The 14,360-nt window shown below is 41.8% G+C and overlaps 1 protein-coding gene across 1 annotated transcript; it reads left to right on the top strand.

Annotated features, from left to right (window-relative positions):
* Positions 1 to 5,321: 5,321 nt before the first annotated feature.
* pofut1 (protein O-fucosyltransferase 1) lies at positions 5,322 to 14,124 on the top strand. The gene is made up of 7 exons (XM_017720163.2): positions 5,322 to 5,460; positions 7,817 to 7,938; positions 9,013 to 9,195; positions 10,439 to 10,551; positions 11,954 to 12,146; positions 13,093 to 13,335; positions 13,681 to 14,124. The coding sequence occupies exons 1-7, from the start codon at positions 5,322 to 5,324 to the stop codon at positions 13,870 to 13,872; spliced, it is 1,185 nt and encodes a 394-aa protein (XP_017575652.1). The 3' UTR covers positions 13,873 to 14,124.
* Positions 14,125 to 14,360: the final 236 nt, after the last annotated feature.

Raw genomic sequence — 14,360 nt, 5'->3', positions numbered from 1 at the left:
TACAGATCAACATAGTAAAGGAGCTCATCTGTGATCCTGAGTTTAAAGCCAGTTTTTATTCAACTTAAACTTGGAACTAAGTTGTAAATAAATCTGAAACTGAAACTTTGCTTGTGTGTAAAAAGTGATTTCAGAGCCACTCGGTTCTCCCTGATGGAAACTGTTTACCTTCAGTGTTTTGTGCTTCTGATCATTTTAATAGACGTCAGCGTCACTAATTAATGACGTTCTATTAAAAGACTGGTTTACCAAGAGAGACGCTGGAGGACTTTCACCTGAAATGAGTTCATGAAGCCAGTCTGGTTATAAAAATGATAACAGGACATCAGAGCCAGAATTACTCTTTTAGTACTTTTACTTTATACTTAAGTACATTTGAGGGTAAATACTTTAGTACTTTTACTCAAGTGGAGGTCTAAAGGGAGGAACTTCTACTTTTACTGGAGGAATATTTTACCGTGGGTGTCTCTACTTTAACTCAAGTTCATGTACTTCGTCCACCTCTCTGTGTGGGCTGAGTGGAAGCTTCTCTAAGTGTATATATAGCATGTTCAATGCACAACACACTGCCTCAGTTCAGCCTCAGTGTTATTTGCAGCAGAGGTTAACATTTAGAAAAGGAAACTTTGTTCTTTCGGCGTTTGTTCTTCCTCTCTCCGTGTGAAGTTTTACTGCGAGCTGCATGCAGGCAGACAATGAGAAGCCATTGTTTTAAGTTCTATCTCACGGCCTTTGAAGATCTGATTCGCTTCCTCAGCCGAGCGGCGTTTCAAAACTCAGGCGAGGAGAGACAGACAGACAGCTGAGTCTTGCTTTGCATTCTTATCACTGCCGTCATCTCTAACAATGAAAAAGTCTGTGTCTGCTTGTGTGTGTATGAACATTTCAGTGTGGGGGGATGGGCCGGTGAGACGGGAGGGATAGAAGGAAGGTAATAGACAGAAGAAAGAGTGGAAGACCACAAGAGTGAGAAAGGAAACTGTGAAAGTTACGGTGATTGAATGGGGGCTTGGGAGGAACTACCTTAAATGCTCGGCATGAAAACGTACCTGACTGAACGCTTAGGAGCCATTTCATTACTGAAGAGAATGAATTTAACACACAGCTGTACTCAAAAGTTTGCACACCCCCGGTCAAACTGCATGTTTTGAGTGTCGTCTTGTTCAGCGTGGTGCTTTTTTCGATGCGTGCCTTGTGTGTCTGTATAAGACCTGGCTAATAATAAAAAAACATACATTTTGTTGATTTTCTAAGTAAATATACATGAACACATCCTCCACATGGAGCCAGCTTTTGTGCAAATTTTAGTGCACAATTTCTTTGTTCTTATGTTATTTATTTCTATTAACCTCTTAGTCTCCAGGGTATATTTTGGTTTGCCCAACTGAGTTTGAGTGACCAAATCATAAGCCAATTTATTCAGTAACTGCATGAAATAAATGTACATTTTTATTTATTTATTTATTTATTTGAAAAAGCTCCCCTCAGATAAACAGAACGTGTGTTTTATTAATCTACACATATCACTACATGCTTACAATTTACTGCCGAAAGCCAAAAATCTCAGACGCTCTTTGTGTTATTTTATATAAGTAATTCAGCAGATCACTGAAGAGACGCCATATATATATATATAACTTGATTGATTGATATAAAATGTGCCATAGCTTTACACAGGGCACGTTATACTCAAATATTCATGTTTATAAATGAAAATAAATAATAAATTTGAATACGAAACGTGTTGTAACTTTTGCACAAGGCATATTTGGATAACTTAATATGTTAACTTCAAGAAATAAACACTCACTGTGTTTTAAAAGGTGCAGACGTGTGTCCTCGGTAGAGGATGTGTAAATTAAAAATATAATGAAAGTGTGTGATTTGACCAGGGGCGCCCAAACTTTAGTTCAGACACCAAAAAGAAACTCAGCGACCAGGCTAACCCTTCGCAAACACTTTCTATTACTCATATTTTGTAGTTCATTGAACTCATTTTTACATGAAATGCAGTTTCCCCCTGTTCGATGTCAATGATATATTTCCAAAAGTATTCGCTCGTCTGGCTTCACACGCATATGAACTTGAGTGATACCCCATTCTTAATCCATAGGGTTTAATATGATGTCGGCCCACCCTTTGCAGCTATAACAGCTTCAACTCGTCTGGGAAGGCTTTCCACAAGGATTAGGAGTGTTTATGGGAATTTTTGACCGTTCTTCCAGAAGCGCATTTGTGAGGTCAGATACTGATGTTGGACGAGAAGGCCTGGCTCACAGTCTCCACTCTAATTCATCCCAAAGGTGTTCTATGGGGTTGAGGTCAGGACTCTGCCAGACCAGTCAAGTTCTTCCACACCAAACTGGCTCATCCGTGTCTTTATGGACCTGCTTTGTGCACTGGTGTCATGTTGGAACAGGAAGGGGCCGTCCCCAAACTGTTCCCACAAAGTTGGGAGCATGAAATTGTCCAAAATCTCTTGGTGCTGAAGCTTTGAGTTCCTTTCACTGGAACTAAGGGGCCGAGCCCAACTCCTGAAAAACAACCCCACACCATAATCCCCCCTCCACCAAACTTTACACTCAGCACAATGCAGTCAGACAAGTACCGTCTCCTGGCAACCGCCAAACTCAGACTCGTCCATCGGATTACCAGACAGAAAAGTGTGATTGGTCACTCCAGAGAACACGTCTCCACTGCTCTAGAGTCCAGTGGCGGCGCTTTACACCACTGCATTCCACGCTTTCCATTGTGCTTGGTGATGTAAGGCTTGGATGCAGCTGCTCGGCCATGGAAACCCATTCCATGAAGCTCTCTACGCTGTTCTTGAGCTGATCTGAAGGCCACATGAAGTTTGGAGGTCTGTAGTGATTGACTCTGCAGAAAGTTGGTGACCTCTGCGCACTATGCCCCTCAGCATCCGCTGACCCCACTCTGTCATTTTACGTGGCCATAAAACATCTATATTCTGATAAATCTACATATATATTCTAATAAATCTACATCTATATTTTGATAAATCTACATCTATTTTCTAATAAATCTACATCTATATTCTGATAAATCTACGTCTATATTCTGATAAATCTACATCTATATTCTGATAAATCTACATCTATTTTCTAATAAATCTACATCTGTATTCTGATAAATCTACATCTATATTCTGATAAATCTACATCTATTTTCTAATAAATCTATGTCTATATTCTGATAAATCTACATCTATTTTCTGATAAATCTACATCTGTATTCTGATAAATCTACATCTATTTTCTGATAAATCTACATCTACATTCTGATAAATCTACGTCTATTTTCTGATAAATCTACATCTATTTTCTGATAAATCTCCATCTATATTCTGATAAATCTACATCTACATTCTGATAAATCTACGTCTATTTTCTGATAAATCTACATCTATTTTCTGAATAATCTACATCTACATTCTGATAAATCTACATCTATTTTCTGATAAATCTACGTCTATATTCTGATAAATCTACATCTATTTTCTGATAAATCTACATCTACATTCTGATAAATCTACGTCTATTTTCTGATAAATCTACATCTATTTTCTGAATAATCTACATCTACATTCTGATAAATCTACATCTATTTTCTGATAAATCTACGTCTATATTCTGATAAATCTACATCTATTTTCTGATAAATCTACATCTATTTTCTGATAAATCTACGTCTATATTCTGATAAATCTACATCTATTTTCTGATAAATCTACATCTACATTCTGATAAATCTACATCTATATTTTGATAAATCTACATCTATATTTTGATAAATCTACATCTATATTCTGATAAATCTACATCTATATTCTGATAAATCTACATCTATTTTCTAATAAATCTACATCTGTATTCTGATAAATCTACATCTATTTTCTAATAAATCTATGTCTATATTCTGATAAATCTACATCTATTTTCTGATAAATCTACATCTGTATTCTGATAAATCTACATCTATTTTCTGATCAATCTACATCTATTTTCTAATAAATCTACATCTACATTCTGATAAATCTACATCTATATTTTGATAAATCTACATCTACATTCTGATAAATCTACATCTATTTTCTAATAAATCTACATCTATTTTCTGATAAATCTACATCTACTTTCTGATAAATCTACATCTACATTCTGATAAATCTACATCTATTTTCTGATAAATCTACATCTATTTTCTAATAAATCTACATCTACATTCTGATAAATCTACATCTATATTTTGATAAATCTACATCTACATTCTGATAAATCTACATCTATTTTCTGATAAATCTACGTCTATATTCTGATAAATCTACATCTATTTTCTGATAAATCTACATCTATTTTCTAATAAATGTACATTTATATTCTGATAAATCTACATCTAGATTCTCGTCCACTCCACCGGTGCTGTTTTTATCAGTTTTTAAACATTATTTTTCCCTCAGTTTTAAGCAATGAGACTGGTAGGGAATTCCGCTCTATTACTGTGCGGCACATGCAGTTTGGCTTTGCTTTGGGCAATTTGGAAAAAAAGGTCATGTATCTTGTTTACAGTAGTTTCTGTACCTTTTACTCGCTTCAGTTGATCAGCGCAGTCTGCTGGACACCGGTACCGGTGCAGGTACGCTTTTCATTCATCAAGCTACAAACAATGTAAACGTTCCCTCAAAGGTACAGCAGTGGTTTTAAGGTCCGACTGTGAACCTTAAATCAGTTTTTTTTCCAGGTGAAAAGTTCTGCGTCCACTCACTGTCCACTCTATTACCTTGTCGGTCCACCTTGCAGATGTAAAGTCAGAGACGATAGCTCATCTGCTAGGTGGACCGACAGTGGACAGTGAGGTCATCCTCTAGTCCTTCATCAGTGGTCACAGGACGCTGCTGGCTGGATATATTTGGTTGGTGGACTATTCTCAGTCCAGCAGGTGTTTAAACACTCCAGCAGCACTGCTGTGTCTGATCCACTCAGACCAGCGCAACACACACTAACACACCAGTGTTACTGCAGTGCTGGGAATGATCCAGCACCCAAATAGTACCTGCTCTGTGAGGGTCCATGGGGGTCCTGACCACTGAAGAACAGGGTAACAGAGTATCAGAGAAACAGATGGACTACAGTCTGTAACTGTGGAACTCCAGAGTGACCCTGTCCAGTAAGTGGAGCTGATAAGATGCCCTCTGGCCTCGTCTTTGTTTGACCCCCTTGCTGTACCGACAGCCTGCAGCACATCACGAGTTAACCACACCAGGAGCCCCGCGCACTGTATTGTGGGAGCGCGGATGCTTCACAATGGCGGCGAAACCAAAGCGCTGTGAAGTTTCGGTTGTAGGTTTGATCTGCGCGGCGCTGCTTTCGGTCAGCGGACTGACCACAGCCTCGGACTTAACATGGGACGACAACGGATACGTGCTCTACTGTCCGTGCATGGGTAAACACAGCGAGCCGAGCGAAATGACCGCAGTGACACGAAACTGAAGGCAGCTTCTCATTCGAATCCGCCCGGTCCACCTTAAACGGAGCAGGAGTTACACTCTGGCCGCTCAGGCGCCGGTAGCTGCGGCGCTGTTTAAGGTGGAACGGGGAAATCCGGATGAGCGGCTGGTTTCAGTGGCGGAGCTGTGAGTGCTGTAGTTTAGTCCTGTGTGCGACGCTCTTCTCTCCCCCCCGCAGACCGAGGCTCGCAGGCTCAGTGCGGTCTAAAGTTTGTGTAGTTACAGTTACTGTCGTTTCGCCGTTGATCGGGTTGGAAGCCAGAAACACGGCCGTGAACTGTTGTGATCGGTGGCTGTTTATTAACTGCTGTCCTTGTAGCTACGGAGCTAAATCAACCTGGATTCATGACGCTGAACCTTTTTCAAGTTATAAAATTCAGGTCTAGAGATTCAGGTGGTAAAATTCAGGTCTAGAGATTCAGGTGGTAAAATTCAGGTCTAGAGATTCAGTCGGTAAAATTCAGGTCTAGAGATTCAGGTGGTAAAATTCAGGTCCAGAGATTCAGTCGGTAAAATTCAGGTCCAGAGATTCAGTCTGTAAAATTCAGGTCCAGAGATTCAGGTGGTAAAATTCAGGTCTAGAGATTCAGGTGGTAAAATTCAGGTCCAGAGATTCAGGTGGTAAAATTCAGGTCTAGAGATTCAGGTGGTAAGATTCAGGTCCAGAGATTCAGGTGGTAAAATTCAGGTGGTAAAATTCAGATCTAGAGATTCAGGTGGTAAAATTCAGGTCTAGAGATTCAGGTGGTAAAATTCAGGTCCAGAGATTCAGGTGGTAAAATTCAGGTCCAGAGATTCAGGTGGTAAGATTCAGGTGGTAAGATTCAGGTGGTAAGATTCAGGTGGTAAGATTCAGGTGGTAAGATTCAGGTGGTAAAATTCAGGTGGTAAAATTCAGGTCCAGAGATTCAGGTGGTAAAATTCAGGTCCAGAGATTCAGGTGGTAAAATTCAGGTCCAGAGATTCAGGTGGTAAAATTCAGGTGGTAAAATTCAGGTCTAGAGATTCAGGTGGTAAAATTCAGGTCCAGAGATTCAGGTGGTAACATTCAGGTCTAGAGATTCAGGTGGTAAAATTCAGGTCTAGAGATTCAGGTGGTAAAATTCAGGTCTAGAGATTCAGGTGGTAAAATTCAGGTCCAGAGATTCAGGTGGTAAAATTCCCGTGGTAAAATTCAGGTCCAGAGATTCAGGTGGTAAAATTCAGGTCTAGAGATTCAGGTGGTAAAATTCAGGTCCAGAGATTCAGGTGGTAAAATTCAGGTCTAGAGATTCAGGTGGTAAAATTCAGGTCTAGAGATTCAGGTGGTAAAATTCAGGTCTAGAGATTCAGGTGGTAAAATTCAGGTCTAGAGATTCAGGTGGTAACATTCAGGTCCAGAGATTCAGGTGGTAAAATTCAGGTCTAGAGATTCAGGTGGTAAAATTCAGGTCTAGAGATTCAGGTGGTAAAATTCAGATCTAGAGATTCAGGTGGTAACATTCAGGTCTAGAGATTCAGGTGGTAACATTCAGGTCTAGAGATTCAGGTGGTAACATTCAGGTCTAGAGATTCAGGTGGTAACATTCAGGTCCAGAGATTCAGGTGGTAACATTCAGGTCTAGAGATTCAGGTGGTAACATTCAGGTCTAGAGATTCAGGTGGTAACATTCAGGTCTAGAGATTCAGGTGGTAACATTCAGGTCTAGAGATTCAGGTGGTAACATTCAGGTCTAGAGATTCAGGTGGTAACATTCAGGTCTAGAGATTCAGGTGGTAACATTCAGGTCTAGAGGTTCAGGTGGTAAAATTCAGGTCCAGAGATTCAGTCGGTAAAATTCAGGTCCAGAGATTCAGTCGGTAAAATTCAGGTCTAGAGATTCAGTCGGTAAAATTCAGGTCTAGAGATTCAGTCGGTAAAATTCAGGTCTAGAGATTCAGTTGGTAAAATTCAGGTCCAGAGATTCAGGTGGTAAAATTCAGGTCCAGAGATACAGGTGGTAAAATTCAGGTACTGAAATTCATGGAAACATCCGGGTTACTCAGGAGGAGCATAGACGTAAACGAACGGCCTGTACTCAGTGACAACGAGCCACTCCCAGAGATGTTTAGTGATTGCTCTTCCTGAGTTCCCCAGATGTTTCCCTGCATTTCTCAGCCCAAATTTTACCACCTCAGTTTCCAGACCAGAATTTTACAACCTGAATTTTTCGACCTGTAGTTTACAACCTGAAAAAGAATCACAACGTCAGATTCAGGTTCTCATTAAACTTATTTAACTCCATATGTAACACAGTTTGTCTTTCATCACAGGTCGCTTTGGAAACCAGGCGGACCACTTTCTCGGCTCGCTGGCCTTTGCCAAAGCGCTGAACCGGACACTGGCGGTGCCCCCCTGGATTATTTACCGGCATCATGCGCCGCCGTACACAAATGTAAGCAGCATCATGCGTCACCATGATAATTGTATCACGCTGTGTGCTGAGGTGGAGGTGTACAACACCTCACTCCTGGTCCTGAAAAGCCACCACCCTGAAGACTCTGATGTTCCAATGCCCCTGAAGGCCTTCTACAGGTGCACTCTGCAGCGTGGCAGATCTCCAAGACCAGGACTGGTCACACTTGTACTGAAACGTACAGACAGTAAAAGCAAAAATGTTTGCAGTTTGGCTGGCAAACTAATTGTAATCATTAAAATATTAAAGTCTTGGTTACCCTAAAGATATGAGACTTAATTTGGAACAATCTGATGTCCTAATCCAAATTTGAATGGAATTAAAGGCTAGAAAAGCTCAGCTTCTGAACCGGATCAGGACTGAGAATGTGGGTGTCTTAGATCTCATAGTGAATCCGTGGCATAGCTATGGTAACATAAACCACCTTAAGGCAGCATTTTTTGTGCAAGCTTTTATTTTCTGGCAGAAATTGGGGTTAAAATCTGTGTGAGGCATCAGGTTACGGTGGTACCTTGTATGGCCACAGTCACTGAGGTGTTAAGGGTTAGTGGCCAATTACGAGTTGGAATTTGGCTAGTCATCCAAACACTGTTAGAATTTGCTGACCTGTGGCCAGTTAGCTACAGTGGACAGCAAATTATTTAGGCAGCTAAATTAGACCAACTAGTCAGGTAACAAATTATGGGGAAAATAGACGATGATATTGTCTTCCGGTGTAGTCCCCCCCAGCCCAAATCCACCCGGAGCAACACAAAAACTGAAACCGTTCTTTATTTGGCAGTCAGTAGTACATTAATGCGGGATAGCCTCTGTAAGAATGCCCAGAATAATAACTGATAAGTGTCTGAATTCTCACACTATCCTGTTAAAACCCCAGTGTCCTTAACTAGCCTCATGCTTCTTCAGTCCAGTTTGGGTTTATGGTGTTAATTTGACCCTCAGACAGAAAAGGTTGTGTCTGTAATGTTCATGCTCTCCACCTTGTTTACTTGCCTGACTGCTGGAGATGTTTATCCACATGTAGTTGACAGTTTTCCTATCCACCTGCAACAGGTGCACATCCCCTACAGCGAGTATTTCAAGCTTGAGCCGCTTAAGCAGTACCACCGTGTGGTGAGTCTGGAGGATTTCATGGCTCATCTGGCCCCTACACACTGGCCCCCGGGACAGAGGACTGCCTACTGCTTTGAGTCTGCTGTTCAAAGGAGTTTGGACAAGAAGAGCTGCCCCATGAAGGTGTGTGAGGGGATTTGGTGGGCGTCACGGAGGCTATTAAAGAGCAACTGCTTTAGATTGACAATTACACACTGCGCTCTGATTTTACTCTGTTGTTAAACACACACACCGATCAGGCCGAACATCCTGACCACCTCCTCGTTTCTAAGCTCACTGTCCATTTTATCAGCTCCACTTACTGTATAGCTGGTCTTTGTAGTTCTACAGTTACAGACTGTAGTCCATCTGTTTCTCTGATACTCTGTTACCCTGTTCTTCAGTGATCAGGACCGAGGCTGGTACGAGTGGATCAGCTGCCCAGTTTGTGTTAGTCATCCTCTAGTCCTTCATCAGTGGTCACAGGACGCTGTTGGCTGGATATTTTGGGTTGGTGGACTGTTCTCAGTCCAGCAGAGACACTGAGGTGTTTAAAAACTCCAGCAGCTTGTTAACTGCTGTGTCTGATCCACTCAGACCAGCACAACACACACTAACACACCACCACAGCAGTGTTACTGCAGTGCTGAGAATGATCCACCACCCAAGTAGTACCTGCTCTCTGAGGGTCCATGGAGGTCCTGACCACTGAAGAACAGGGTAACAGAGTATCAGAGAAACAGATGGACTACAGTCTGTAACTGTAGAACTACAGAGTGCAGCTATACAGTAAGTGGAGCGGATAAGATGGACAGTGAGTGTGGAAACGAGGAGGTGGTCAGAATGTTTTGCCTGAGCAGTGTACGTTGATTCTGCAGTTGCGGTGCAGAGCGTTCACAGACACCCAGTTACGCTTGTCTTCAAGTGTATATAAAGACATTTACATTCATGGCATTTGACAGACGCTTTTATCCAGAGCGACTTACAATTTAATTTAACACATGTAGATGAAAGCAGTGTTGGGAGTCTTGCCCAAGGACTCTTATTGGTATAGTGTAGGGTGCTTGTCCAGGCAGGGGATTGAACCCCAGTCTACAGCGTAGAAGGCAGAGGTCATACCCACTACCCTATACCAACCACATCCAGTTACTGGACACATTTTAATGCCAACTGTAAACTGCACGCTAGACAACTGAGAAAATGCTTCATGAGCATTCCTGAGCTCCAGCATTGAGAATTGATGTTATAGTTGCTTAGTTGAGGTTTTATTGTTTTTCTGAGTGTGAGATTTTAATGCAGGCTTTTTGATAGCAAGTTTAGTGAAATACTGCCATCTGCAGGCAATTGAGGGGAATGACAAGCTGAAACTGTTTTGATTTGGTTGCAGGATGGAAATCCGTTTGGTCCATTCTGGGACCATGTTGGAGTGGATTTTGAGCACTCTGTTCCATTTAGTGGCCTGTCTTTCAGCTCTTACTACATACCACACTGGATAAAAAGGTACGACTGTGTCGAAGCTTAAGAATAATATTAATGATGAGTAATGATGGTCTGCAGTGAAGCGTCAGCTTTTATTTCAGTTTGAGTGACCAGCTCAAAGTTGGTAACGAATCATCATGAAATCTCGAAAATGAACAATTATTAGTTGGAAAATTTGATCGTTTTCCAAGTTATTTACACAGTAACAGCACCAGGCTTTATTTTCAATTAATGTAAAATTAGCTTAATAATATGTTTAACAGTAGCGTGCAAATTTTTTTGGGGCCAAAAACAAATGCGTGCATGACTAAGGCCGACTTTACACGGTGAAACTTTAATGCGGTTTCAGTTATTACATGAAACTCTTCTAGATCATTTGCAACTTGCTGGAAACTGAACCACATCTTTTGCCATTGTTTCAATGTTGTGAACCAAGTTTCATGACACGGCTTATCAGAACGTAACGAAACGTCACATGATCAACATAATTCCAAATGACTTCTGTCATCTGATCAATGGGCAAGCCAGTAACACAGGATGTTGTTGTTGAATGGCTGAAATTTAGATCTTCCTGCCTGAGTTTATTTGGTAGTTTTTCTTTTTGTCAGTTTTCTGAGCCACGACAACAAAGAAATGTGAGTTTCTCAAAGCTGATGTTTATGTAACCATTTACATGTATGGCATTTGGCAGACGCTCTTATCCAGAGTGACTTACAGTTTGATCATTTTACACAGGTAGGCGAAGGTGGTGTTAGGAGTCTTGCCCAAGGACTCTTATTGGTGTAATGTAGGGTGTCCTACCCAGGTGGGGATTGAACCATCTAGCTCAACTACCAGCTGTTTCAATGACAGCTTGCTCCAGCTTTGATTTCTTTTTGTTAGCCAGCTGTTATCATAGTTAGATTATTCGTTTTCTTCTTTCTGGATGTCAATAAATTTTATACACAGTGAAAATGATTTTGGGATCTAAGAGATGAAAACGATTACATAAGGCAGAGGCAGTGAGTCTGTCCTTGATGAACGTACAGTGTTTGTAGGCACAGATGATCGAGACACGAATACAACCATAATGGCTGCTTAACTGGTCATTTTTAACATACAGAACACTATATGTATAATCTCACTGGCCACTTTATTATGTTCAGTTACTTGTTAACACACACACACACACACACACACATATGACTGTATAGAGAATGAAATGTTATATCAGTAAATACAAGCTGTTAATTTGCCTTACTAGTGGAGTAATCAAACCAGTTCCACAGAAGTTTGGTGCAAGTTTCACGGTGTAAAGCCAACCAAACATTCCAAAATCAATGCAGTCGAAGTGCCACACCTACACTGCATTTCCCCGCCATCACTGATGATAAAACTCGCTCGGATACAACCTGAATTCATCTGACCTCTCGCCCCCTTCCAGGTTCCCCCCAGCAGAGCACCCCGTGCTGGCTATGCCTGGAGCCCCAGCACAGTTCCCTGTGCTGGAGGAGCATATTAGCCTGCAGCGCTATGTGGTATGGGCTGACATGATGGTGGAGGACGGAGAAAAACACATCAGCACTCTGCTCCCTAGGCCTTACGTAGGCATCCACCTCCGGATCGGATCAGACTGGGTGAGCGATGTGTGTTTGGGACAAAACGCTTTTATTACAGTTGCATTGTGTAACCATTTGTCTAAACTTGTCATCCAATATGGACATTAAACTGATGGACTGGTAAAAAAGTCGAATTTGTACAGTTTTCGTCTTCAGCCTGCCCCAAATGTAATGGACAAACGCCTGTAATGTAGCAGCCGTCTGATCTTGAAGTCTGAATTTTGTCCATCCTTTTGGCTTCAGTGCCAAAACTCGGCTGATTGAAGATACATTGAGAGAATTTCCAGATGTTTCGAGCCGTTTTTGTCATACCTCCCCCTCCCTATCAATACATTTTACGATCTATGGTGACCAAATCACAGCCGTGTTGTTATTTCACGATAACACACTCCCTCTCATGTTCTATTGCTTGTGTAAGTGTGTGTGTGTGTGTGTGTGTGTTCAGATTTATTTAAATCTGGGGGATTTTGGATGTTACATTTCTTATGGCTTACAGTTTCCTGTTACAGCTTCCTACTAATTACTAGAAAGCTATGAAGCTACACAGGACTAACTAAATTAGTTAGGGGGCAGTCGTGGGCTGGAGGTTAGGGAACCGGCCCTGTGACTGGAAGGTCGCCAGTTCGATCCCCTTAACCGACAGTACGTGATTGAGGTGTCCTTGAGCAAGACACCTAACCCCCAACTGCTCCCCGGGCGCTGTGGATAGGGCTGCCCACCGCTCCGGGCAAGTGTGCTCACTGCCCCCTAGTGTGTGTGTGTGCTCACTAGTGTGTATGTGGTGTTTCACTGCACGGATGGGTTAAATGCAGAGGTGAAATTTCCCCGTTGTGGGACTAATAAGGGTCTCTTAATCTTAAATTAATTTCACACTTTCTTTGAAACCATATTAGTTTGACATTGATTCCAAACCTTTGAACATTCAGGTGCTTCAAATGTAATTTCCTTTTCGTATGTCCGGTAGCAAAACGCCTGTAAGTTGCTGCAGTCGGGGGATGCTGGCCCTCACTTCATGGCCTCGCCGCAGTGTGTGGGTTACGACCGGCAGACAGCGCTGCCTCTCACCTTCACCATGTGTCTGCCTGACCTGCCGGAGATCCTGCGTGCCGTCAAACTCTGGGTTAAAAAGACAAAAGCTCAGTCTGTTTACATCGCCACCGACTCGGAGTCCCACAGTGCTGACATTGAGAGAGCCTTCAAAGGAGAGGTGACTGAGCCTGTTGAAATGATTAGTCTATAACGACCAAATGTTGCTAATATTATTAGATAGTGTGTGATATTTGTGCTCAAGATCTCTGTTTTTAAATGTAAGCCACTATTTTATTATTTTTGCTGTTGCTTTTAGGAGTTTAGCTGTAAAAGCAACACCACCTTGGGTCTGTTCGATCTGACTGCACCCCAGTGTCTTGAGTTATTGATCTAGATGTTGTTGTCGCATGGTACAGTTGTTTATTGACGAATGTAATTGTTAGTCGTCATTGATTGGTCTATATGTAGCTCTGGCTTTGACTTCATCTCTCTTTCTAATCTCCTTATCCTTCTCCGATCACAGGTCAAGGTGGTCAGTCTTCGCCCAGACGTGGCTCAGCTTGACCTGTACATCCTTGGCCAGGCTGACCACTTCATAGGGAACTGTGTCTCATCCTTTTCAGCCTTTGTGAAGAGGGAAAGAGACATCCATGACAGGCCCTCATCCTTCTTTGGGATGGACTATCCAGGCAAAAAGAAAAAAGATGAGCTTTAGACGGAGCCTTGGACTGATTTCAGGTGGTTGGTTTTGTTCCTACAGAACAGAAAGGCTCTGCACATTTTAAGGACGTTTTAAGATGTAGTGTTTTAATCAGCGTAGAAAGCACAAGACGTTTGGGATAACAGGATGAATTGTTCGACAAAAAACGGTTCTCAAACAGATTTCCACTCCAGATTTCCTCTCTCACTCGTTTCTTCTCCTCCAACAGAAAGAATTGAAATAATCTGAAATAAATCTGAAATAAGAGCTCAGTGGTGGGCAAAGTGGGCAATTCCAGTACGGCAGTAAGGAAAAGCTAAATCCATGTTAACTAAGTTGGCAGTTTATTACGCACACCTAGGTAAAAGTGGCCCAAATCCAGTCCTCTTCTTCATATGTGATGCAGACGTGTGTCAGCGTGAACAGCTAAACCTAAATCCACACAATCTGACTTTTTTTTTATTCCGATTTGAGACGCTTTCACATGTGGTATTGAAATCTGA

Source organism: Pygocentrus nattereri, chromosome 9 (assembly GCF_015220715.1).
Source record: "Pygocentrus nattereri isolate fPygNat1 chromosome 9, fPygNat1.pri, whole genome shotgun sequence".
In the NCBI taxonomy this organism is placed as follows: Eukaryota; Metazoa; Chordata; class Actinopteri; order Characiformes; family Serrasalmidae; genus Pygocentrus; species Pygocentrus nattereri.
Note: the sequence above shows the minus strand (reverse complement) of the source record. Positions and strands in the feature narration are given on the sequence as shown.